A 25,778-nucleotide genomic window follows, 5' to 3' on the forward strand; every position below is an offset into this window, starting at 1 on the left:
CATAGCTCACTGCAGCCTTGAACTCCTGGGTTCAAGTGATTCTCTCCCCTCAGCTTCCCAATTAGCTAAGACAACAGGTGTGAGCCCCTGTGCCCAGCCAGTGATAATCATTAATAATGATAGTAGCATCAAATTAGTGCTCTGGGCTGGGGGAACTACCCCCAGAACCTGAACTCCCAGAACCCACTGCTGGGTGACATTTCTTGTTGGTAATGTGACATTTCAGGGTATAGCCATTCTGCCTCCCCATACTGTCGCATTCGTCTCTGAATCCAGTGCCTTCCAAGATAGCAGGCACACAGCAGGAGCTGGATAAATGCTAATCAGTAGCTGGATATAGTTGTACTCAGTAAAGACTTGCGGAAGGAAAAGCAAGCCGCATTCTTGCCCTGTGCTGATAGACAGCTGGGCAGGGATCATACTGAGTTTCAGCAACAGCTCCCTCCCTGCCTGCATCTCCTCCATCCAGGGAGGACGCAGGGAGAGGTGGCCTGGTGGGGAAAGGCGAAAGTCCTGGGTGTTGCTTTCAACACTTGGGAGAGAGGATTCTTGGCACAAAGTGACTGGGCCAGAAATTAGCACAGGAAATAATTTCCCTCAGATCAAAAAGCAACCCGCTAAAATATTTAAATGTGAAAAGAATAAAAACATGTAAATTTAATAGAGAAGAAACCATTTCATAATTTTTTTACATCATCAAAGTGTGAAAGGCCTTTCTAACTATGACCCAAAATCTCTAAAAGAAAAGACACATAACATAGAATCCACAAAACAACAGGCAAACAAAAAAACTTTTTTATAGCTGGACGCGGCGGCTCATGCTTGTAATCCCAGCACTTTGGAGCCCGAGGTGGGTGGATCACCTGAGGTCAGGAGTTCGAGATCATTTTGACCAATATGAGGAAACCTTGTCTTTACTAGAAATACAAAAATTAGCTGGGCATGGTGGTGTGCGCCTGTAATCCCAGCTACTCAGGAGGCTGAGGCAGGAGAATCTCTCGAACCCAGTTGGGAGAAGTTGCAGTGAGCCGAGATTGCACCACTGCACTCCAGCCTACGCAACAGAGTGAGACTCCATCTCAAAAAAACAAAAAAACAAAAAAACAAAAACAAAAAACGACAACAACAAAAACCCCAAAACTTCTCTATGACAACAAACACCCAATTCCAAAGACATATGAAAAACAGGCACAAAACCTTTGCAACTCAGATCTAAAGAATAAGTGAAAAATAAAGAGCTACCCATGAGAAAAATGGGCAAAGGTCATGAATAGACAGTTCACAGTCAGGGAAATACAACATAAGGATGCTTGGTCTCATTCAAAAGAGACAGGCAAATTCAAACTACACTGATACCATATTCACGCTGAGATTGTTAAAACTCCAAAAGTTTAGTAAAACCTTCTGTTGGCAGAGCCTGTGGGGAGAGTGGCATTCTTATTCATTGTGGAAGGAGACTAAATAGAAATAACCCCCATGGAGGGTAATTTGGCAACATTTGTCAAAATTGCTGATGGATTTACCCACTGACCCAGTGATTAAACTTTGAAATTTATCCTGAAGTGTGAAATGATAAATTTATTACAGCAACATTTTTTTTTTTTAGTATATGTGCTGCCGAAGTGAGCACAACATTTGGGTTTTTTTTGTTTGTTTTTTCTTTTTCTTTTCTTTCTTTTTTTTTTTTTTTTGAGATGGAGTCTCACTCTGTCTCCCAGGCTGGAGTGCAGTGGTGCGATCTCGGCTCACTGAAACTTCTGCCTCCTGGGTTCAAGCGATTCTCCTGCCTCAGCCTTCCGAGTAGCTGGGATTACAGGCACTCGCCAGCATGCCTGGCTAATTTTTGTATTTTTAGTAGAGATGGGGTTTCACCATGTTGGCCAGGCTGATCTGGAACTCCTGACTTCAGGTTATCTGCCCACCTCAGACTTTCAAAGTGCTGGGATTACAGGTGTGAGCCATCACGCCTGGCCAATTGCAGCAACATTTGTAATAGCAGAAGATTAAAAGTAACCCAACATCCATCAGCAGGGAATTGACTGAGTAAATTACAGTACATTTATACACTAGATTGTTCTGTAGCTATCAACAAAAGTAATGAGGAAGCTCTCTGTATGTTGCTGTGGAAAGAACAGCAAGACATATTAACTAAAAAACAAAAATAAAAACAAAACAAGGTATATAACGGCATGGCTCATAGGCCCTGTTTTTGTTTTGGAGGTTATTTTTGAAAAAAGGGGGAAATTCTAATCATATTTGTAAATGGTCATGTATGCATAAAAAAATTGTGTTAAAAATAAGAAACCAGGCCGGGCGCAGTGGCTCACACCTGTAATCCCAGCACTTTGGGAGGCCGAGGCTGGCGGATCACGAGGTCAGGCTAACCTGACCTAACATAGTGAAACCCCGTCTCTACTAAAAATATATAAAAAAAAAATTAGCCGGGCGTGGTGGCGGGTGCCTGTAGTCCCAGCTATTCAGGAGGCTGAGGCAGGAGAATGGCGTGAACCCAGGAGGCGGGGCCTGCAGTGAGTGGGGATCGCGCCACTGCACTCCAGCCTGGGCGACAGAGTGAGACTCCGTCTGAAAAAAAAAAAAAAAAACAAAAAACCAAACACACTATTTTAAGGAAAATATTTAAGAAAAAATTTAATAAAAGAAATGCAAGAAGGCCAGGCATGGTGGCTCACGCCTGTAATCCCAGCACTTTGGGATGCAGAGGTGGGTGGATCACGAGATCAGGAGATTGAGACCATCCTGGCTAACACGGTGAAACCGCATCTCTACTAAAAAAAAATACAAAGAATTAGCCGGGTGTGGTGGCGGTTGCCTGTAGTCCCAGCTACTCAGGATGCTGAGGCAGGAAAATGGCATGAACCCGGGAGGCGGAGCTCGCAGTGAGCCGAGATCGCACCACTGCACTCCAGCCTGGGCGACAAGAGCGAAACCCTGTCTCAAAAAAAAAAAAAAAAAACAAAAAAAGAAAGGAAAAGAAATGCAAGACATACATGAAAACTAAAAAACATTGCTGAAGGAAATTAAGGATTTAAATAAATGGAAAGCCATCCCATGCTCATGGATTGAAAGAAAACAAAGCATAGTTGGAAGACTCATGTTTCCCTACTTCAAAACTTATTGCAAGGCAATGCTAATTAAGATAGGGTTATACTGGCATCAGACAGGCATAAATCAACAGAATATAATTGAGAGCCCAAAAATAAAACCTAACAGTTATGATCAATGGATTTTCAACAAGAATACCCAGACTATTCAATGGGAGAAAGAATAGTGTTTTCAAAAATGATGCTGGGTCAACTGGGTATTCACATACAAAAGAATGAATTTGGACCATTATCTCACACCACACACAAACATTAACTCAAAGTAGATCATAGACTTACATGTAAGAGCTAAAACCACAGAACTCATAGAAGAAAACATAGAAGTAAATCTTCATGATTTGAGGCTAGGCAGTGACACCAAATGTGCATGTGATAGAAGAGAAGATTGATCAAAATTGGACTTAATCAAATGAAAAACTTTTGTGTTCCAAAGCAAATCATGAAGAAAGTAAAAAGACAATTCACTAACTTGGAGAAAATAGGTTCAAATATTATACCTGAAAAGGAGCTTGTATCCAAAATATATAAAGAATGCTTATAACAGAATAATGAAAAGGCAACCCAATTTTTATATGGGCTAAATATTTCAATAGGCATTTTCCCCAAAAAACCATATAAATGGCTAAAGAAGCACATGAAAAGATGCTTAACATCATTTGTCACTAGGGAAGTGCAAATCCAAACCACAGTGAGATACCACCTCACACCCCTTGGGATGGCTAGAATGAGAAAGACAGTCAATGACAAATGTCGGTGAAGATGTGGAGAAATTGGAACCCTCATGCATGAAGTGAATTATAAAATAGTGCAGCTGCTTTGGAAAGCATTTGGCAGTTCCTTAAAATGTTAAACATAGAATTTATCATATGACCCAGCAATTCCACTTGTAGGTATCTATCTACTTAAGAGAAATGAAGACATGTTCACCCAAAACTTGAATCCAAAAGTTCATAGAAGCTTTGTTAATAATCACAGTGACAAAAAAAGTAGAAACAACCCAAATGTCCATCCACCGACGACTGGATAAGCCACATGACATATCCATAAAATGGAATGTTATTTAGCCACAAAACTGAAGGAAGTACTGACGCCTGCTACAACATGGACAGCCCTTGAAAACATTATGCCAAGTGGAAGCGGCTAGTCACAATATGCCACATATGATTTCATTTATGGAAAATGTCCAAAATAGGCAAATCTATAGAGACAGAGAGTAGATTAGCCTGGGGCTAGGGAGGAATGAAGACTGACAAAGTTTCTTTTTGGGGTCATCAAAATCTTCCAAAATTAGCTTATGGTGATGGTTGCACAACTCTGTAAATATACTAAAAACACAGACTTGTATACTTTACACAGGTGAATTTCACGGCATGTAAGTTATATGTAAATAAAGCTGCTTATTCTAGGGGAGGTGGGAACTGGGCAGATGGAGGACAAGGAGGAAGAAAAGACTTTCTATTATATATCTTTCAATACTTTCTGGGTTTCAAACCATCTGACTATACTATCTATTCAAAGGCAAATCTAAAATCAAAGGATCAAACAAAATTAAAGACAGACCCCTGATTCTCCCCACTTTTGGGTTGGGGAGCAAAGAGGGAGAAAGCCACCACCCGCCGCATATCACCGTGAAGGGTTGGTTGAGTGGAAGGTGGGCAGGAGGTTCTATGTGACAAGGGCAGCCTTGGAGAGGTTCCAAGACACATTCATTGCCTGGACCAAAGCCACCAAAAGCCACTGGACCTGACAGAGAGACAGTGCCTGACTGACCAGACAGCAGATGCCAAGCTGACCAGAGGGCCTGTCCCCGCCCCCTCCTCTACCACCATGTGGACCTACATAAAATCCCAGAACCATCATCAAGTGCCAAAGGAGGGCAGGAAAACCCCATGACTGACACCAGCCAGGCAGAATAGAAGCTTGAGAGAGAAGCTTCGTTGATGGAAAGGGAAGAAAGGGAACTCCTCTCTGACACTAGTTGTGTGGGCTGGGCTCAGACTCTGGGCCGCCACAAATTTGGATGCAGGATGCCACAAATTTGGATGCAGGATGGAGACTCTCTCTTGCACCCCGAGACCAGAGAGCAGCCAAGGAGGGTGATTCTCAGAGCCCTCTGCTTGTGCCTCCTCACGTGCTTGGCCGGTTAACAGGTGCTGCACCAAGAAAGATCTCTGTGGTCGAATTAGTTTGAAAAACACTGGGTTAAAGAAAGTCAAGGCAGTTTTTTAACTGCAGGGCTTCTCAGAGCCTTTCCTCATGACTCCCCAAGAGGGGGTCTGGTAGTTTCATCAAAGCACTTTTGTATGTTTGAGGGATGTCTGGTAGGAAAGACAGTCTTCTTCATTTTACACTGAGGGGAAGCAGCTCAGCCAAGGTCCCAGAGTGGGCCAGTGGACAACCGGCCAGGGCTGATTCAGCAGCACCAGACAGCTTCTGCCACTGCCAGGTCACAGTTCTAGCTGGGTCCTGACTCGTGGTCCCAGAGCACTGGGCAATTTCATCCTGTGTTAAGGCAGCCTCTGGTCACTGCCTTGTCCAAGTCTCTCAGAAACTTTACATATTTGAGCCCCTGGCTGTGTAGATTCTGGGGACGTGGTGGCTGGACACAAAAAAGGACTGAAGAACAGATTTGCTCCCTGCCTGAGGTGTGGGACAGAGCAGCAGGCAGAGGCTGTGAATCTAGGCTGTGTCCCGGGTCCATCTGGCCATGGGTTCTGTCTGCACTAAAGGACCTGGGGCCCTTTCATAAAACTTTAGAAACCCACCCTGATAAAAATGCTATACGGGCCGGGTGCCGTGGCTCATGCCTATAATCCCAATACTTTGGGAGGCTGAGGCAGGTGGATCACCTGAGGTCAGGAGTTTGAGATCAGCCTGGCCAACGTGGCGAAAGCCTATCTCTACTAAAAATACAAAAAATTAGCCGGGCGTGGTGGTAGGCACCTATAATCTCAGCCACTCAGGAGGCTGAGGCAGGAGAATGGCTTGAACCCGGGAGGCGGAGGTTGCAGAAAGCCGAGATCATGCCATTGCACTCCAACCCGGGTGACAGAGCAAGACTCTGTCTCAAAAAACAAAAACAAAAGCAAAAACAAAACAACAAAACAAAAAAACAAAAAAAAAACAAAAAAAGAGAAAGCTATAGGGTAAATAGTCCAGTTTCGTCAACTGGACTATTTATATATAAATATAAATATAAATATATATATATAAATGTAAATAAATAACAGAAAAAATGGGTGGAAACTGTTATAGATTAAAACATAGCCAAAAGTCTAATGTGGGACAGGCTGATTTGAACAAGTCAACTGAGAAAGACATTGGTGAGACAGTTGGTACAGTTTGAACCCTGGCGGGCTATGTGATGATGTTCAGGAATTGTTGTTTCAGCAGGGGTGAAGGTATGATGCTTAGTTTTTTGTTTTGTTTTTAGGGTTTGTGTTCTTAAGGAATAAATCCTGTGGTCTCTACAACTCAAACAATCTGGTATTTGAGATTAGCATTAAAATGGTCCAGCGGGCATGTAAGGGGGAAAATGGGGGCTGTGCAGGGGCCATGGTGACAAAGGGAGTTCCTGCTGGTGTGGCCAACCCTGCAACCTCAGTGGCTTCTGTCACGGAAGGCAAGCCCCACATCCCAGAGGCATCCAGACTCGGGGCTCTCCATGTGCAGGGGCTTGGGGAGGCTGGGACTGCCCCAGTGTGTGGATCTGCTGTGGGCTTTGCACCTGCTGGACCTTGCAACCCCCACGGCACTCAGGCCCAACCCTCCTCACACCTCCCACCTGCCCTCCTGCCCTCCTGCCCGGCTACTCACACCGCTCCTCCTGGTCCACACGGCTCCGGCCACCTCGCCTGCTCCGGCCCAGGCCACTCATTACTCAGGATGCTTATTACTAGTCTTAGATTTGATTAGTGCTTGGGCTGCACTTCCTGGGTTTTCCCCTCAACCTGTTGGATGTAAATCAGCCACACCCACTCCCGCCCCCATGCCTGTGCATTGGGTCTCAGGAGCCCAGGTGGGTGGCTGCGGCCCAGGCTCCTGGCGTCCCATGGGGTACACACAGAGCAGTTGAAGGCCTGCCGGGCCTTGCGATGAGGTATTGACTATGGGATGGCCCAGGCTCTTCTAGATCTGGCCTTGGCCATCCCTTGGTCCTCATCTCCTGCCCCCCGGCACACACCCCAAGCCAGGCCAGCTCTCCAGCCTCCCAGCATCACTCAGGCCTTTCCCTCTTCCTGGGTATACTTATTCTATTCATTGCCTGGTTGGCTCCTCCTGCTCTTCCTTCAAGGCTCCATTGAGGTGTCACCTCCTCCAGGAAGCCATCCCTGACTGTCCCAGCCTGTCAGGTGGTGCTCATTCTCTGTATCTCCTTGACCCTCTCCAACACCTAGCAGAGCACTGGAGAGGCTGAACCCCAGGGCCGGACAGCCTGCGTTTGAATCTTGACTCTGCTGCATACTAGCAGAAGGCCTTGGTGGCAATTTATGGAACTCTTCTGTGCCTCCATGTTCTCTGTGTAAAACAAGGATGAGGTCGGGCATGGTGGCTCACGCCTGTAATCCTAGCACTTTGGGAGGCCGAGGCAAGTGGATTGTCTGAGCTCAGGAGTTCGAGACCATCCTGGGCAACACGGTGAAATCCCATCTCTACTAAAAAAAAATACCAAAAATTAGCCGGGCGTGGTGGCGCGTGCCTGTTGTCCCATCTATTTGGGAGGCTGTGGCAGGAGAATGAACCTGGGAGTCAGAGGTTGTAGTGAGCCGAGATCGTGCCATTGCACTCCAGCCTGGGCAACAGAGATGCCATCTCAAAAAAAAAAAAAAAAAAAAAAAAGATGAGAACATTGCCCGTCTCACAGGCGGTTATGAGCATGAAATGAGGGAGGGAGCACAGTTACATTCTTAGAGCAGGTTCTTGGCACACAGTAAGTCCTCAGTAAAGGCCGTGGAGGAGGAACATTACAGCCCGTATTGCACTGCATGGCGACTGCCCTCCTGTGTCTTCCCCATCCTCTGAAACCTCCCAGGGGATGGGAGGCCCAGCAACAGCCAAAGGCGGAGTGAGAGGAACGTAAAAGCCAAAGAAAGCCCATGGGCCCTTAGGAAGAAACTGAAGGACGAGGAGGACATGGAGAGGTGGAGAGGAAGGAGGGAGGCTGCAGGAAGCAGCTGGAGCAGGGTGATGGTGCACAGAGCAGGAGAGGAGATGCAGACGGTCAGCAAACACAGGAAAATGTCCAGTCTCCCAAAAATCAGAAAAACAACTGAACAATGAAAAACTAACTTTCAGCCCTCAGGTTGCAAAGTTTTAAAGTTGGTAACATCAAGGGCAGGGGGGTGATCTACAGAAACATGAACTCAGGGCCCACTGGAGGGAGGGAGCTGGCAGCAGCATTCTGGAGAGTAACCAGCCAGGGTCAGTTAAATGCACAACACAGACCTAACCCACCCCCCAGAAATTCTCCTCCTTCGTGAGCCTCCTCATGACAGCGAGAAACGGGAAACAATGTAAATGTCCATGCAGCAGAGGATGCCTGAATAAGCAGGGTGCACAGGCCAGAGCCAGGAGTCTATTGCACAGTTAAAAGAATGAGAAATCTCGAAGCTTTCAGGACAGACGCTGAGTAAATAAAAGTAGCTTATAGCATGAGCCTTACAGCATGATGCCTTTTAGTAAAACAAAACCAAAAGCAAACAACACGCACACACACACACGCAGTACAGTGCTGTGTTGTCCGTGATCACGCACACATGACTGTGAAGCATAAGAAGTCTGCAAAGACGTGCATGACGAAACTGGCTCTCGCCGGGTGGGGCAAGAGGGAACCAGGACTGGGGGTGACCGTCAAAGGGGACTTTAGCCCTATTTGTAGGGCTAAACATTTTACATTTAGGGCTTTTACATTTGTAGGGGTTTTACATTTAATTACTTGTTTACATTTAATTACTTGTGTCAATGAACAGTGACAAAACCATAGCTGGGCTCTGGCAGTGGATTTCTAAGAGAGAGGTAAGAAAGAGATCCCATTGCCAGGAACTTTCTGCCTGTTGAAATGGGTAAGCCCAAAGTCACTACAGGATGCCCTCATTGAGTCCCCCCTCACCTCCTGTTTGCATACCCCCAGGGTCAGGGCTCTCACCACCTCACGGAGCAGCTGTCTCCCTGGCAGGTAGCTCTGATGGTTAGAAAGCTCAGCTCTAGCCTGGGCAACATAGCGACCCTGTCTCTATAATTTTTTTTTTTTTTGAGACCGAGTCTCACTCTGTTGCCCAGGCTGGAGTGTGGTGGCGTGATCTCAGCTCACTACAACCCCCACCTCCTGGGTTCAAGCGATTCTCGTGCCTCAGCCTCCTGAGTAGCTGGGACTAGAGGAGTGAGCCACCACTCCCGGCTAATTTTTGTATTTTTATTGGAGACAGGGTTTCACCATGTTGTCCAGGCTGGTCTCGAACTCCTGACCTCAGGTGATCTACCCGTCTTGGCCTCCCAAAATGCTGGGATTACAGGCGTTAGCCACTGCACCCAGCCTAATTTTTTTTTAATTAGCTGGGTGTGGTGGTGTGCACCCGTAGTCCTAGCAACTTGGGAGGCTGGAGGATTGCAACACTGGGCTGGAGCTCAGGAGTTCAAGGCTACAGTGAGCTATGATCACACCACTGCACTCCAGCCTGGGCTACAGAATGAGAACCTGTTGCAAAAAAGGAGGAGGAGGAAGAAGAAGGAGAAGGAGAAAGAGGAGAAGGAAGGAGAAGAAGGAAAGACAGCAAGTTCAGCTTTGTCCCGTGAGCAGACCGTGCTTCCAGACTGTGCTTCCATGGGACTGAATGCTGCTCTCTGCAGCCACACACATTGTCCTGGAGTTTTAAAGCCAATACCTGTTATGCCTGAAATGAAAAACAAACAAAATCCAGCCTGATTTGGGGAGTGGCTGAGAATTGAATGGCAGGGTTCCCTAATGTCTTACTGCCAATCACAGCTTGTTAATGCTTTTGCTCAAATGCAGTTTACAGAGAATGGATTTAATTTGCTTTCTATTTTCTTTAATTAGATGGTGTAATTTACAGACAGTGAAATGCACCCTTTTAAAATGGGAAGTTCAGTAAGTGTTCTCATACATGCACACCCAGGCAACCACAACCCAGATCACAACTCAGAGCATGCACAGCCCCCAGAAGGTCCCTCACTGCCCCTTCCAGCCAGCACATCCCACTCCATCCCCAAGAGAGTCACAATTCTGACTCCTGCCACCACAGATTCATTTTGCTTGTTCCCCAAACTTTGTATAAATGGAAACATACAAATGGGATCGTTTCATGAAACACAAAAATAGATTCCCCCTCTGCACTGGCTCCCCCAGAAGATTGAACAGGTGCTGGAGGTTTCTAAAGCTCATTCTGAGACCAGCCTTTTTTTGAGCTGTCTCCCAAGAGGATGCGGGATTCTAATTTTAAGTTCCACAGCCAAGGTGACAGAAGAGATTTAGAACCCAGAGTAGAGATAACTCATATACCTTAAGGTTTTGGACCTGGTTCATTTATATATGTATAATTAACGAGTTAAAATGCACACATAGTAAAGAAAAAAATTCAAGCAGTAAAAGAATATGGCGGAAGTAAATTTCTCTCCTATCTAGTTATCCTAGGCCCATGATGTCCCTACTCAAAGGCGGCAACCCTTAGTGGACCTTGTTCATACAGCCTCCCAGCAAAGCCTAGGCATTTCTGAGCATGTGCGTGTCGCTAGAGGATATATTTCACCTCTCCCTCCCCCTCCATACCTTTTTTTTTTTTTTTAACACAACTGCTGGCTTATACAGATCAAGGTTGCTGTTTAGCATGCTACCTTTTCCATTTAGTATAGCCTGCCGGACAGTTCTTAGCTTTTTAAATGAACTCCTACAGTGCTCATTGGGAGTAACAACAGGGAAAACTTAGGGCACTGTTCTAAACACGTAACATCTGCTCATTTAATTCACATTTTACCATCTTTGTCACCTTGAAGGGCATGAGCTCCTTAAGTTAAATTGTTTGAAGAAAGGGAACACTGGCCTGTTGATCAATATTTCCCAGGGAGATGGTTCCACTCTGCACTAGCATGTCCGTGGTATTTTGGCCCTAAAGACCCACATCCCTGCAGGTGCTGTGGTCTCTTTGAGCTCCCTCATGTCTGCCACCTACTCCTGGTCCCTTGAGGCCCTGCTGTTGAACCTCCTCTGAGACAGTTCTGGGTGTAAAACAAAAGGAAGAGTCTCCAAAAGAGGACATTTCTTAGACATGCAGCGAAAGCCCTCATTTTCATTATTGCCATTTACATAGATGACTCAGATGTGCTGAATTTCCTGTTGCTAATGTAGCTGTACATTTGTGCTAATTTCTCAGAAATGCTAGATACCATTATTTTAGCAAAACTCACTTTGAAAAAGCAAAGAGCAGGGTTTAAAAAAATAATAATAAGGGTCCCCAGTGTTCTGTGGGAAGATCTAGTTTCTCTACTTTAAAATGTTTCCCTGCTAACTTTTTATTATGAAAACTTCAAAACTTCAAGAAAGTTAAAATTATAATGAAGACTCAGGGACCCTCCACCAAGATTCAGTAGCTCTTCACCTTGGTGTCTGCATGGCTCCATCCATCTCTGTCTCTTCCTGCCTGCCTTCTGGCTGAGACCCTGAAGGCAATTTGCAGACATCCCGACACTGCAGTCCTAAGTGTGTCCACAGGCACCTCCTAAGAAAATGGACATTCTCTCACATAGACTGTCATGATCACATCTAAGAAAGTCAATCATAGTTCAATAAGACCATCTGACATCTAGTCCACATTTAAATGGCCCCGGTGCTTATAAGACATTTTCCATGGCTGCATCTTTTGAATCGGAATCCCTCTGGGGGTCACATATTACATCCGGTCATTGTATCTGTGTAGTCCTTTTTTGGCTAGAGCAGTCCCTTCCCTTTTGCTCTTTTTCTTCTCTTTTATCTTTTTTTCCTTTGTTTGGTGTGTTTGACGTTGACTTTGTGAAGAGACTTGGCCGTGGTCTTGTGAAATGTCCCACGGCTGATCTCTCGGGCTGCGTCCTCCTGGTGTTGGTTCACGTGTTCCTCCATCCTCTGAGAGCTCCTGGAGGTGCACGATGTTGGCTTTCTCCCCCCACAGTGATGCTGTCAGATCCCTTGTTAAGATGGTGACACCAGCTGTCCCCCTGTGGAGGCACACTGTCCCTTTTGCAATTAGTGTCCCTTGTGGGCAGTGCCTTGTGAGCATCCTGGTTCCCAACAGAAAGGACGACCCTTCTGTTGATCATTTTAGCATCTTTGGCCAAAACCAATATTCCACTTGCAAGATGGTCACTTTCGATACCTTTTAGATTCCTTCTACATTTTTTAGCTGGTGTTTTTCTGTAAATAGAGCTTTCTTGTTATTTTCCCCTTTGAAAAAAAATATACAGAAAATAACCATGAAAAATATAACCAACATCCATATTTTCACCACTGAGAATTTGTGTTAAAATTTTGGCATATTCACCTTCAAGTTTTTCTTATAAGAAGGAAAACATGACAGTGAAATCTCCGAAATCCCCCAACTCCCTATTCTACTTCCTACCCTACACTCACCATCATAAATGTGGCTCTATCTTCCAGGCCCCTTTTTATACTTTTATGAGTACAGTACAGAATGTTTTTGCTATGAAAAACACAGTATATAGCATTATTTTGCGTGTTATTTTTAAACATTTTATATAAATAGCATTCTAAATCTATCATTATGCCCCTTTCTTTTCTCACCCAACACCTTTGAGATCAGCTCATATGGATGCTCATATAATGAGCTCATTCCCGTTTAGCTGCTCTATGGGATTCCACACATTCTTTTCCGTTCCTCCTCTACTGAAGAACACGTGGACTGTTTTTGATTCCTCGCTGTTAGGAGCCACGCTACAGTGGGCAGACCTGTGCGTGCCTTTGTGCAGATGTATGAGCATCTCTCTGAGTTGTGGCCAGCTTCACTAGATATTGCCCAAATGACCACACTAATTAATATTCTCTCCCACCAGCAGCCACACATGGCTGGCTCCTCCCTCATATCTTCATCCACATGGGATAGTATCAGACTATTACATTTTTGCCAAACTAATAGGTGAGAAATGGTATTTGTTGCTTTAATTTGTATTTCCCGATTTCTAGCAAGGCAGTGCACAGATGTTTCTCAGCCACTGTGAAGGGGTGTTTCCATGAGACACATGGGGTGTGCTCTGCTCTGTGGATCTGAGCTGCTAGTGAATGCTCGGTCTCTCCTCTAGAGAGCCCACCCTCAGCCAGCCGAGGCACTAACAATCAGGTGGCTATCACAAAGGGAATGAAATTATTCTCAATTGTCATTGTCCTTATATTTGTATGAATAATATTGCTTGTCGCCTAGTACTTATCACCCGGCTTTCTATGTGCCAGGCTTTATTACTTTAACCACTTTACTTGATCCTCTCAGAAATTTATTTATATTTACTTATGTGTTTATTTTGAGATAGGGTCTCACTCTGCCACCCAGGCTGGAGAGCACTGGCACAATCACAGCTCACTGCAGCCTCAACCTCCTGGGCTCAAACAATCCTCCCACCTCAGCCTTCTGAGTAGCTGGGATGACAGGTGCGAACCACCATGCCTGCCTAACTTTTAAATTATTTTTTAGTAAAGACACAGTCTCAATTGTTGCTGAGGCTAATTTCGAACTCCTGTGCTCAAGTGATCCTCCCAGCTCGGCCTCCCAAAGTGCTGGGATTACATTCGTGAGCCACCATGCCAGGCCTAGGAATTGATTTATTATTTCCATTTTGCTGAAAAGGAGACAGAGGGTCAGAGGGGAACAGTGACTTGCCTAAGGTCATAGAGCTGGTAAGCGATCTGCTTCCAGAGCCCAAACCCTTCCCTCTGTACAGTATTGCTCCTTCACACTCCTCCCAGATGCCCAGATAGTTCCCAGGAAGAATAAAAGATGGTTTCACACTGAAAGAAGAAGATTGGTTCTGGTTTTCTTGTCTCCTTCCCTGGTTCCCATGGCTATGAGCAGAGAAGTTGTTCGTTAACCAAAAATTACAGCCTTGCAAATAGCTCCTAGTCCATTTGCCCAGGTTTCTGGGTAGAAGACAAGCAGAGCAGGCAGTTATAGTACAGCCGGCCCTTCATAGCTGCAGTTTCTGCCTCCACAGATTCAACTAACCACTAACCACAAGTAGAAAATAGAAATAATGGCCAGGCACAGTGGCTCATGCCTGTAAACTCAGCACTTTGGGAGGCTGAGGCGGGTGGACTGCTTGAGGTCAGGAGTTCAAGACCAGCCTGGTCAACATGGTGAAACCCTTTCTCTACTAAAAATACAAAAATTAGCCAGATGTGGTGGCAGACGCCTATAATCTCAGCTACCTGGGAGGCTGAGTCACGAGAACTGCTTGAACCCAGGAGGCAGAGGTTGCAGTGAGCAGAGATTACGTCATTGCACCCCAGCCTGGGTGACAGAGCAAGACTCCATCTCAAAAAAAAAAAAAAAGAAAAAAATAGAAAATAATGCAAATGAAAACAATATAGTATAACCATTTATATAGCATTTACATTGTATTAGGTGTTATAAGTAATCTAGAGATTATTTAAACTCTATGGGAGGATGTGCATAGCTTATATGCAAATACTACACATTTTATATCAGAGACTTGAGCATCTGCATATTTTGGTATTCTTAAGGACCTGGACCAGATCCCCTGTGGATACTGAGGGACAACTGTGCTTCTTTCTCACTCCAGGTCAGAAAGGAAGGGTGGGTTGGTAAACTCTTAATCTGTTCAAGTTTTTGGATTGGTTGTAGCCAGGGTGGGTGATCTGGGTGAGCAATGGAGCCACAGAACTGAACGTTCAAGAAACTTTTAGATCCTAAGTTGGGAAAAAGGAATCTCTCTCTCTCACTCGTTTTAGTTAAAGTCCTCTGTTGTACATGTGGTATTGGGCAGAGATACGTACAGGCTTCTGCAGCGTCATCAGAACTCCAGAGGAGAGGTGGCTTCCAGGCGGGTGAGCCTTCAGGACTTCAGGTCCAGTCTGCCCATTTATAAATAGGAAAGCAGAGGCATTGAAACCTCTAGGTCCTGGGCTGCTTGAGGGCATCAAAGTGCCTGACTGGTCCTCAGAGCCTGGCAAAGTATTCAGCTTACAACATACATTTCATGAATATTTGTTGAATGAATAAATAAACGGACAAGAAGGCCAGACGTGGTGGCTCACGCCTGTAATCCCAGCACTTTGGGAGGCCGAGGCGCGCGGATCACTTGAGTTCAGGAGTTCGAGACGAGCCTGGCCAGCATAGTGAAACCCCGTCTCTACTAAAGATACAAAAATTAGCTGAGCTTGGTGGCAGGCACCTGTAGTCCCAGCTACTCGGGAGGCTGAGGCGGGATAATTGCTTGAACCTGGGAGGCGGAGGTTGCCGTGACATGAGATCGTACCATTGCACTCCAGCCTGGGCGACAAGAGCGAAATCTGTCTCAAAAAAATAAAAAATAAAAAGGTAAATGGACAAGAAAGTTGGAATCTTAAAACAAATGCACAAAACCCCCAAGTTTTTTATTCCTTTGGGTTCTGCTGGGTGGAGGGGACCTATTTGAGGAAGGAGAATCAATGAACCGGGTCCTTCGTGAGAAGATGTGGCCAGGTCCTGCCGTGAGGCCCTGGGTGACTCAGTGAGCACTCCCTGTCCACAGCTCAGCGACTCACAGATGTCCCCAGGGAGAAGTACAGAAGCTGAGAGTCTGGATGAGGCCCCAGGCTGCCTGGCCTCTGCCTTCCTGCTCTCCTCTCCCACCTCTCCCGCTTAACTCCGCTGCAGCCGCAGCCGTCTTGGTCTTGAGACAAGCCAGGCCCATTCTCCGCTCGGCCGCCTTGCCCCTGCTGCTGCCCTGCCAGGAGTGCTCAGCCTGTGGCTCTGTGAAGGACTGAGTCCTGGTTCCAACAGCACCTCCTCAAAGAGGACTTCCTGGATACCCTGGCCAGAGTCCCCACCCTGGCCACTCCCTACCACTCCCATCTGGTTTATTTCCTGAGCACTTGCTCCTGCTTGGACTGACCTGGCATGTCCCTGTGCTCGCTGGTGGGCTATCTGCTTCCCTCATCCGAATGTGACTATGCCTCCGGCATCTGAGGCTGCACCTGGCATGTGGCAGGCACTCAACAGACAGATGGTGCAAGAATGAGAGAAAAAGAGGCCGGGGCTGAGCGTCATGCTGACGCCTCTGGAAACCTTTATCTCTGAGCAGTGGGGAGCCCCAGCTGGAAAAGGCCGCACGGCTCATGGTGAAGGTGATGACGATGATGCATGTGTGTGCACGGCAGGTGTTAGGCTGACAATAAGTGGCCACAGTTAGCTGAACATCTACTATGTGCCAGATATGAACTTGATTTTTAAATCACTCTATCCTCAGAATAAGGCAAATGCTGCCACGACCCCCTTCTCACAGACAAGAGAGTCAAAGCCCAGAGAGGCTGAGCTTTTTGCATCCAGTCTGGGATGTGGGGAGCTGAGACGTGCTCCCACAAATACCTGACCCCAAAGCCCAGGCTCTTTCTAGTGGGCAATGAACAGCTGAGGCTGTTACCAATTTTCATCAGGCCCTGAATGGCAGCCCAACTTCCCGCTGACCCTGTTGTTCTTCTTTCTGCCCAGGGACTCCCTACCCTCTCAGAGCAGAAGACAGGCCCAGAAACAGAATGTCCACTCACTCAGTCCATAAACATTTATTAAGCACCTACAACGTGCAGGGGTGCGGGGATGCAGCAGGGCTTAAGTCAAAGCTCAAGCACTGGTGGAGCTCACAGGTGGAGCTGCTGAGGGCATAACAAAGAAGTAGGCAAAGGAGTGGGCAGTAGTTACTGGTCTGAACTGGGACAGTCAGGGCACAGGACCAGGAGAGCTGGGGCTGGGGACCTGGGTGGGGGGAGTCAGGTAGCCTCTCTGCGGAGGAGAAGCCAGCTTGCAGCAACCCGGGTGAGGGGCTGCCCAGCAGTCGGTGCACTTAGGAGAGAGTGGACTTAGTACACTAGTGGAGAAGAAATGAAGGCCAGTGTGGTGGGGGTGGGGAACAAGGTGGAAACAGTTACTGAGCTAATGAAATATCATCTCGGGCTCCCCCACACGTAATCACAGCTATTTCAAAGTCTGGCACAGCGAAGCCCCTCCAGAAATGTCTGCAATGAATGGAATTGGATCAGGTCAGTGTCCCGCTTGACAAAAACAAAAAGCAATGTCTGGTGCAGCCTGTCTCACAGAAAAATTTCCTTCAGGGAGGAGGATGAAGGTGAACTTCCTGGTTTTAGCAAACCAAAACAATATATTCAGATGGAATAAGGCAGATTAGCAATTCTCAGGTTGCAGGTTGCAGAGGCAGAATTTAAACGTTTTGGGTAAAAAACAAAAACCCACTTAAGATCGTATTTTTTTTTCCTTTTTTTTTTCTTTTTGAGATGGAGTCTCCTTCTGTCACCCGTTCTGGAGTGCAGTGGCGTGAACTGCAACCTCTGCTCCTGGGTTCCAGCGATTCTCCTGCCTCAGCCTCCTGAGTAGCTGGGATTATAGGTACCTGACATAATGTCCAACCAATTTTTTTTTTTTTGTATTTTTAGTAGAGATGGGGTTTCACCCTGTTGGCCAGGCTGGTCTCAAACTCTTGACCTCAAGTGATCTACGGCCTTGGCATCCCAAAGTGCTGGGATTACTGAGCCCCTGCACCTGGCCCCACTTAAGACCTTCTATGTTGCAGGATTTGAGCTTAATCTCCCATTACTATTGAAGGCTTATCTATTTTTCCCTTTTTGCAGATAAATGAGGAGTTGTCTCTGGTACAGGAACTAAACCAGCTCTGGGATCCCTAATGGCTGGGCTGGCCTGGTTGCTTCAGCTCTGGATTCAAACTGGCCAAGGATACAGGAGCCCAGGGGTGGGAATGGTAAGATCCTGCTTCCAGCTGCCTGCCAGAACCATTGACTTAAATGTGTATAATAACAGGAGCTAACATTTAATCATCCTAATAAAGCTATGAGGTGAGTACAAGTATGGCCCCACCCAGAGATGAGGAAAATGTAGCTCAGAGAGAATAAATTACCTACTAAATGTAAGACTTCCCAAACCGCTTCCTTCCCCAGTCTTTCCCATTTCACTAAATGACACCACCCCCTACTGTACTAAATTGCTCAAACAGAAATCTGGGGGTGACCCTTGATTCTTTCCTTGCCTCACCCCCACATCTTACCCATCACCAATTTATCTGTTCTATCTTCCAAAACACAGGACATCCTCAATGTGGCTATTTCTCTTCCATTCCCCCTGCTATCACCATCACTGTACCCACCATCAGCTCTCTGCTGAGCCACTAACTGGCCTACTACTACCACCCATTCTCCTCCAGCAGTGGCGGGTGATCTTTTTAAAACATAAGTCAGATGCCATGTCAGCCCTCACTGAAAACTCTCTAATGCCTTCTCATTGCCTTTATTTTTTTCTCCGTCTAGTTGTAAGATTTTCCCTTTGTCTTTCATTTCCTGTAATGTTATATTGTACCTAGGGGTGATTTTCTTTCTATGTATGCTGCTAAGTGTTCACAGTCCTTCTCAAACCCATGGCTCGATGTCTTTCGTTTACTTGCAAATATTCCACACATAATCACAGCTATTTCAAAGTCTGTGTCTAGTAACCCCGCTATCTGGATCCCCTTGGACCTGTTTTGGTTGTTTGTTTGTGTTTTTCCCCCTGAATTGTGGTCAGGTCTTGTATTCTTGTAAGGATAGACATTAAATAGGAAAAATGGTAGAGATAATTTATGTCATCTTCCTGTTTACTTTTGCTTCTTCTCAGGGATTATACCTGGATCTCTGACCTTCGGGCTCCCTACTTCCCTGGTGCCATGTTTCTGCCCTCTGCCTCTCCTGATATGATTATTAATTTTATATGTCAACTCAGCTAGGCCACAGTACTGGTATTTGGTTAAATACCAGTTTAGATATCCCAGTGAAGGTATTTTTTAGACGAGTTTAACATTTAAATCAGTCAACTTTAAGAAGAGCAGATTGGGGTGGGTGCGGTGGCTCGTGCCTGTAATCCCAGCAATTTGGGAGGCCTAGATGGGTGAATCACCTGAGGTCGGGAGTTCGAGACCAGCCTGACCAACATGGAGAAACCCATCTCTACTAAAATCACAAAATAAGCCAGGCGTGGTGGCACATGCCTGTAATCCCAGCTACTCAGGAGGCTGAGGCAGGAGAATTGCTTGAACCTGGGAGGCGGAGGTTGTGGTGAGCCGAGATCACACCATTGCACTCCAGCCTGGGCAACAGGAGCGAAACTCCATCTCAAAAAAAAAAAAAAAAAGAAAGAAAAGAAAAGCAGATTGCCCCGAAATGTGGGTGGATCTCATCCAGCCATTAAAAGGTTTTACAAGAAAAGGCCTATGGTTCCCTCGGGGAAGAGGGAATTTTGTCTCCAGAACACTTTCAGGCTTGAGCTGCGATATCAGCTCTTTCCTTGGTGGCCAGCCTGATGGTCTGTCCTGCAGATTTCAGATCCACAAGCCCCACAGTCACCTGAGCCAATTCCTCTCTCTCTCTCTCTATCACACACACATGCACACACACACACACACACAACTGGTTCTGTTTCTCAGGAGAACCCTAATATACTTGGCCTGTGTTCAGTGACAGCACCCAAATCCCTATCTGCAGTCTGGGCCTCCTTCTGGGCTTCAGAACTGAGGATCCATTGGCCTCCTCTGTGTCTCCTCTAGGATTCCTAGCGGGCATCTCAGTCTTAGCACAGCTTCACCAAAGTAAGCGTCTACTTCAGCTCCACGACCTGCTGTGTCTCAGCCATCCTGGTCTCAGAGGCTGGCATCCATTCTTCTGGTGGCCCAGGCCCTGCTGTGGTCTGAATGTGTCCCCCAAAATTCATGTGTTGGAAACCTAATCCCCAATGAAACAGTGTTAGGAGGTGTGGTCTTTGGGGAGGTGTCAGGTCACGAGGGCTCCACCCTCAGGAATGGATTAATGCTGCTATAAAGAGGCTTGTGAGAATGGGCTCTCCATTCTCCTGCTCTTCCACCATGTGAGGGCTCAGTTCATCCCTTTTTGTCTTTCCACCTTCTGTCATGTGAGGATCCAGCAAGACGGTCCACACCAAATGTTGGCACCTTGATCTTGGACTTCCAGCCTTTAGAACAGTAAGAAATAGATTCCTATTCTATGTAAATTACCCAATCTCGGGAATTCTGTTACAGCAGCACAAAATGGACCAAGGCAAATATTGGTACCCAGAATGTGGCTGCTGTAACAAATGCCTAAAAATGTGAAAGCAGCTTTGGAACTGAGTAATGGGCAGAGGCTGGGACAGGATGGAAGTGCACGCCAGGAAAAGCCTGTGTTGCCATGAACAGCCCATTGAGGGTGATCCTAGTGAGGGCTCAGAAGAGGACAGCTGTAGGGAAAGCTGGAATCTCCTTAGAGGTTACTTGAGTATTCATGAAGAGAATGCTCGTAGAAATATGGACAGTACAGGCCATTCTGATGAGGTCTCAGATGGAAATGAGGAACAGCGTATTAAAAACAGGAGGGAAAGTGATACTTGTTCCAGAGTGGAAAAGAACTGGGCTGAATTATGTCCATGTGCTAGGACTTCATGGAAGGCAGAACTTAAGAGTGATGAACTATGACTAGGCACAGTGGCTCATGCCTGTAATCCTAGCACTTCGGGAGGCCATGACAGGAGGATCATTTGAGGCTAGGAGTTCAAGGCCAACCTGGGCAACATAAGAAGACCCTGTCTCTACAAAATTTTTAAAAAATTAGCAGGCATGGTGGCATATGTCTGTAGACCCAGCTACTCAGGAGGCTGAGGCAGGAGGATCACTTGAACACAAGGGTTCAAGGCTATAGTGAGCTATGATCATGCCACTGCACTCCAGCCTGGGTGACAGAGTGAGACCCTGTCTCAAAAAAACAAAAAAAAATTGAAAAAGTAATGAACTGGATATGTGGCAGAAAAAACCTCTAAGCAGCAAAGTGTGCAGGATGCTATACATCCTCTCTTAGCTGCTCATAGTAAAATGCGAGAGGACAAATGATTTAAAGACGGAATGTATAACCACAAGCGAAGCAGAACACAAAGATTTGGAAAATTCTCAGCCTGGCCGCATAAAGAATAAAAAGGTGTGTTAAGGAGAAAATACCAAGGGTATGGCCAAGAGCCCATGTGATAAGGAGATGAGTATGGCTAGAAAGAAGCCAGGTGCTGTTCATCAAGACAGTGGGAGAAAGACTCTGAAGGGATTTGAGAGATCTGGATGACTCATCTCATCGTAAGCCCAGGGCCCTTGGAGCTTGAGGGCAGAATGATTTGGGGGGATGGGCCAGGGGCTGGCTGCCTTGGGTCTCTACTCCTTGTGTTTTGGCACGATGCTCCTTGGCCACCCCAGCTGTGGCTCAAATGGGCACAGGTGTGGCTTGGGCTGCTGCTCCAAAGGGTGCAAGCTGTGAGCCTTGGCAGCATGCATGTGTTGCTAATTCTGCAGGCACACAGAGTGCAAGAGCTTTGGGGGTATGGCTGCCTCCCCTTGAATTCAAAGAATGCCACAGAGGGATAGCCCCCATTAGGGCAATGCCCACCAGAATTGTGGGGTTGGGTCTAAAACTAAGACAGGCCCTAAGTCCCCGGAGTCATCCTTGACTTCTCTTTCTCTCCCTGTCTCCTTCCCTTCCACCAATCCATTAGCAAACACTGTTGGCTTTACGTTCAAAATATGACCAAAATCATCTGAGAACTTCTCACCACCTTCAGGCCTGCTTCAAGCCACCCCCTACCAGCCCCTTCTCAGAGGCCCCCCCCACCCCCAGGTGCCATGTACTCTGTTAGCACCTGAGCCACAGCTGAGCCCTCCACTGCCCAGGAACCTCTGCCACTCCCCAGCTGCTCTGACTAAACACTGGATCTTTATAATGGCCCTGGGCCTTGAACCTGGGCCTTCTCTCCCTGAGCCCTCTGCCACTCTCCCCTGCTCACACCAGGCCAATGCTGACAACTTCCCCTCTGTGCTGTTCCGCTGCCTGGAATGCTCTCTGCCCAGATGTGTGCTTGGGTGACTGCTTGCCTCCCAGGAAGCTTGCTCAAATCTTGCCTCCTCAGTTAGGACAGCCCCGGCCATTCATCTCAAAGGCAAGGGGCACAGAGTATGGGCTCAGTACACGTATGGGGGAGGAGGGAGGGAGGGAGGTGGAGAGGGAGGAGGAGGAAAGGAGGAATGCACAGGCCATTTCATTCCAGCGAGAACAGGTCACAAGGCACACCCAAAAGCAACCCGGGTGGTACAAAACTAAAGATGACCGAAGGCCACCATGAACAGGCGGGAGAGGGCAGCTCTGTTCATCACCCCTGGGGCAGATGTGGAGACTCCAGATGTGTCACATCTGGTCAGCCCCTTCTCTGCCCCTTCCTACCCCCTGCCCCGCCCATCCACCAGGGCTTCAAGACAATACAGGAGACAGTTGTCCTCCTCCCAGGACCCTGAGAATGGCTGGGGCTGGGGAAGATGCTCAGTGGCCTTTGAAACTCAGCTTATTTTTGTGCCAAACGGGTGACCCTGCCACCCCCATGAAAAGGCAGAGCACTAGAATGAGAGTCCAGACTATGGACTCTAGTCCTCTTGATGTCCCAAGCTCAGCATGTGACCTCAGACTAGGCACTTAGCCTCTGTGGGCCTCAGTTTCCCCTTCTGTCCAAATCAGGGGGGTTGGAATGTGGTCACCCAACTAAAAGCCCACTCTATACACTGAGCGTCTACAAATACAAGGAACACAGAGTTGATTTGTTAGGAAACCTATCACGCCCATCCTGACCTAGATGGGTTTCACTCTGACGTTGTGCAGTCAAATGCTCTACCCCTGAGCTACACCCCCTACTCTGACGTTGTGACCGCTGCACCTGGGCTGATTGTACCCCAGACCAGGGGCAATGTCACCTGGCACCACCCTTTCCCACTACTCTTCCCTCTCGAGAGAGACTGGGGTTTCACACAGAGCAGTCGAGCCCCATAAATAGCAGCTGGCCACTCACAGGCCAACCCTCCCAGGCCCCAAAAAGGAAGTGAGAGACAGGCAGACACTTCTGTTCTTCCTGCAGAAAGTGCTGCTTCTGCAGTGACTCGTCAGATGCTCCCCAGAGCCCAGCACAGACCCGGCTCCACCCACTTCTGTGGGTTGGCCAGATGAGTGAGAAACACAGGCACAGCCAACGAGAGGGAGCTGAGGCCGGACCCAGGAGTCTTTTTCCTATGGTAGGGGATATCTCTGTGTGAGGAAGCCCCATGGGGAGTCCTTGGGTGAGTTGCCAGGAGGAGGTGACTCAGGATAAATTCCCTTAGGAGGTGCATTCACTTCTAGATCCAAAGAGTCATCCCCTACCTCCTTAGGGTAAAACTAGATTTTGAGTATCACAGTGTTTGTGGATAACCTGGCCCCAGTGAGTCCCCTTGCAAAGGCCTTTGGAGATGCTTCTGCACATGGACACTAGGAGCCATGAGCAGAGACAGTCCCTGCAGCAGCATCTGAAACCATGAACCCCGGGAAGACAACGTGGCACTGTTTTTGTCAGCCCTGCCTACGCTTTGCTAAAGTCTGTCCATTCAGCTCTTTTTCATGTTGACCGCACCACTGTTTCCTGCCCAGGTCCTGCCTGATATAGTAACAGGGAAAGGGACGAATATGATGCAATGTGCTCTTGTAATGGAGCATCACAGAGCAGGTCAAAGACACAAGCCACACAGCAACGAGTGCAGACAGGCAGGGCAGAGCACAGCTGCACGTAAGTACATTTTAAACACGGACCCCAACATAGCACTAGACATTGTTCATAATGCCTCCCTACATATGTAAAACACAAAAGTGGATTGGAGACACACAGAGGGGAGACTGCAGGCGCCTCAGCCTCTCATCCCTCTTCTCATCAGGCCATTTCTGCTCTGCACCAGCGGTTCTCAACCAAAGTGCTTCTGCCTTCACTGTCAGGAGACATGTGGCCATGCTGGGGACATCTGGGGTGTCTCAATGATGGGGGTGGGAGGGATTGCTACTGGCATCTGGGGGTAGAGGCCAGGGATGTTCCCAACCATCCTAGGATGCATGGGACAGCCCCACCACAAAGCAGGTGTGGCCCCAGCTCGTTCACAGCTGTCTACTTCCTCCTGGCGTAGCTGCGCAACTTGTACAACCACAAGCAACACGTATTTGTTTTACAAGGAACTCACTGGAGACAGCACCCAGTCTGAGAACTTTGTATTACGGAAGGGTTTTGTTTTTGAAAACCGAAATTACAGAATAAATTACAGAGAGAGAGAGAGAGAGAGCAAGAGCGAGAGCGAGAGAGAAAGAGAGAGAGGGAAACTTCACCATATGGGTTCAAATGAGCAACCTGGGTATTCTCGGCTCCTGGTGGAAAGGGAGGTGCTAATCTCAGGTGGGCCCATCTGCTGTGGCATGAGGCTTGGTTTTGAGCTGCTCCTTCCACTCCTGGCACAGGAGGAGCAGATGTTTAGGGCAGCCACGTGACTAACTGGGCAGCCAAGACCAAGACTCCTGTGCACGCTGAAACTCATGTTCTCAGTGGAAAGGAAAGATCTGCCGACCACTCACTCAGGATGAGGGGTGTGGTGAGTCAGCCGTGGGGCCTCTGTGTGGCCCAGACCAAACAGCTGGTTTTGGGCATGGCAGAAGTCAGTGAGGCAAGGCCCTGATGGGTAGCGCTGACCTGAGTGCTACCTGGCTAAAGCCAAGGAGGAGCCATGCGGCAGAATCCGTTCATGCAGCTCGCATGCTACAAGTGGCTGCTAGTGTCTTGTGGAGATTTAAACTTAAAATCTTGCTTCTCAGCCCCACCAGGTACATTTCAGGTGCTCAGCAGTGCACTTGTGCTTTGTGGCTGCCTTCTGGACAGCATGGATGCAGACCGTCTCCAACCATCCCAGAAAGTTCCATCACAGGCACTGAGCCAAAACTGGCCATGGTGATGGAGCTGCCAGGAGGGCGAAGCCCAATCTCACTTTGGTCAACATGGTCAACATGTCAGGGAAGGGTATCCAGGGACAGGTGCCCAGGGGCGGGTGCCCAGCTGCAGAAAGGTCTTCAGGGAACCTCCCTGCTCACAGGCACTCTCTCAATGTCATCTCCTGCCTCCCAGCCCAATCACACTACATCCTGTCTTGGCTGCTCTCCTCCACTCTGCCCCAAGCCTGAAGCCATCTGTCCTTCCTCTAAGCTCCAGGAGTCTCTGGGAAGTGTTTATGGGTTAACTCTGTTGGAATGCACAGGGATTGCTCAGAATAAAGCTCACCAGCCTTTGTTGGCCTGGAGGCCCTGCCTGCCCTGCCTCTACTGCCTCTCTGTCCTCCCCCCTGGCTCTCTCCACCCCAGCCTAGGTTCCCCAAACACATCAGGCAGGGCCTGCTTGCGGCCTTTGCAGCTGCTGTTCCCTCTGCTCAGAATGCTCTTCCCCAATGCCCCCAGTCATCCCCCTGCCCCCCACTGCTTCAGTCAGATATCTCAAATATCACCTCATCAGAAAGCCTCCCACTCTAGCCGAAAGAGCT

General features: G+C 47.6%; 1 protein-coding gene and 2 long non-coding RNA genes across 4 annotated transcripts in view; 1 reads left to right on the forward strand and 2 right to left on the reverse strand.

Annotated features, from left to right (window-relative positions):
* The window catches only part of TNFRSF13B (TNF receptor superfamily member 13B), a 34,939-nt gene extending 26,123 nt beyond the window's left edge, over positions 1 to 8,816 (reverse strand). For both annotated transcript variants that reach the window (XM_003808769.6, XM_008960871.4), the window contains exon 1: positions 6,939 to 8,816. In XM_003808769.6, coding sequence (XP_003808817.1) covers positions 6,939 to 6,999 — 61 coding nt within the window. In that variant the 5' untranslated portion in view covers positions 7,000 to 8,816. The remainder of the gene's footprint in view (positions 1 to 6,938) is intronic.
* A 1,866-nt stretch (positions 8,817 to 10,682) lies between these two features.
* On the reverse strand, positions 10,683 to 16,282 carry LOC130540950 (uncharacterized). Its single transcript, XR_008954992.2, has 3 exons — positions 16,230 to 16,282; positions 15,130 to 15,645; positions 10,683 to 12,552 (listed from the first exon to the last, which is right to left on the reverse strand). It is a non-coding gene; the product is annotated as an uncharacterized LOC130540950 (long non-coding RNA).
* A 6,994-nt stretch (positions 16,283 to 23,276) lies between these two features.
* Positions 23,277 to 25,130, forward strand: LOC130540951 (uncharacterized). The gene is made up of 3 exons (XR_008954993.1): positions 23,277 to 23,471; positions 23,863 to 23,998; positions 25,063 to 25,130. It is a non-coding gene; the product is annotated as an uncharacterized LOC130540951 (long non-coding RNA).
* Positions 25,131 to 25,778: the final 648 nt, after the last annotated feature.

Source organism: Pan paniscus, chromosome 19 (assembly GCF_029289425.2).
Source record: "Pan paniscus chromosome 19, NHGRI_mPanPan1-v2.0_pri, whole genome shotgun sequence".
Taxonomy (NCBI): Eukaryota; Metazoa; Chordata; class Mammalia; order Primates; family Hominidae; genus Pan; species Pan paniscus.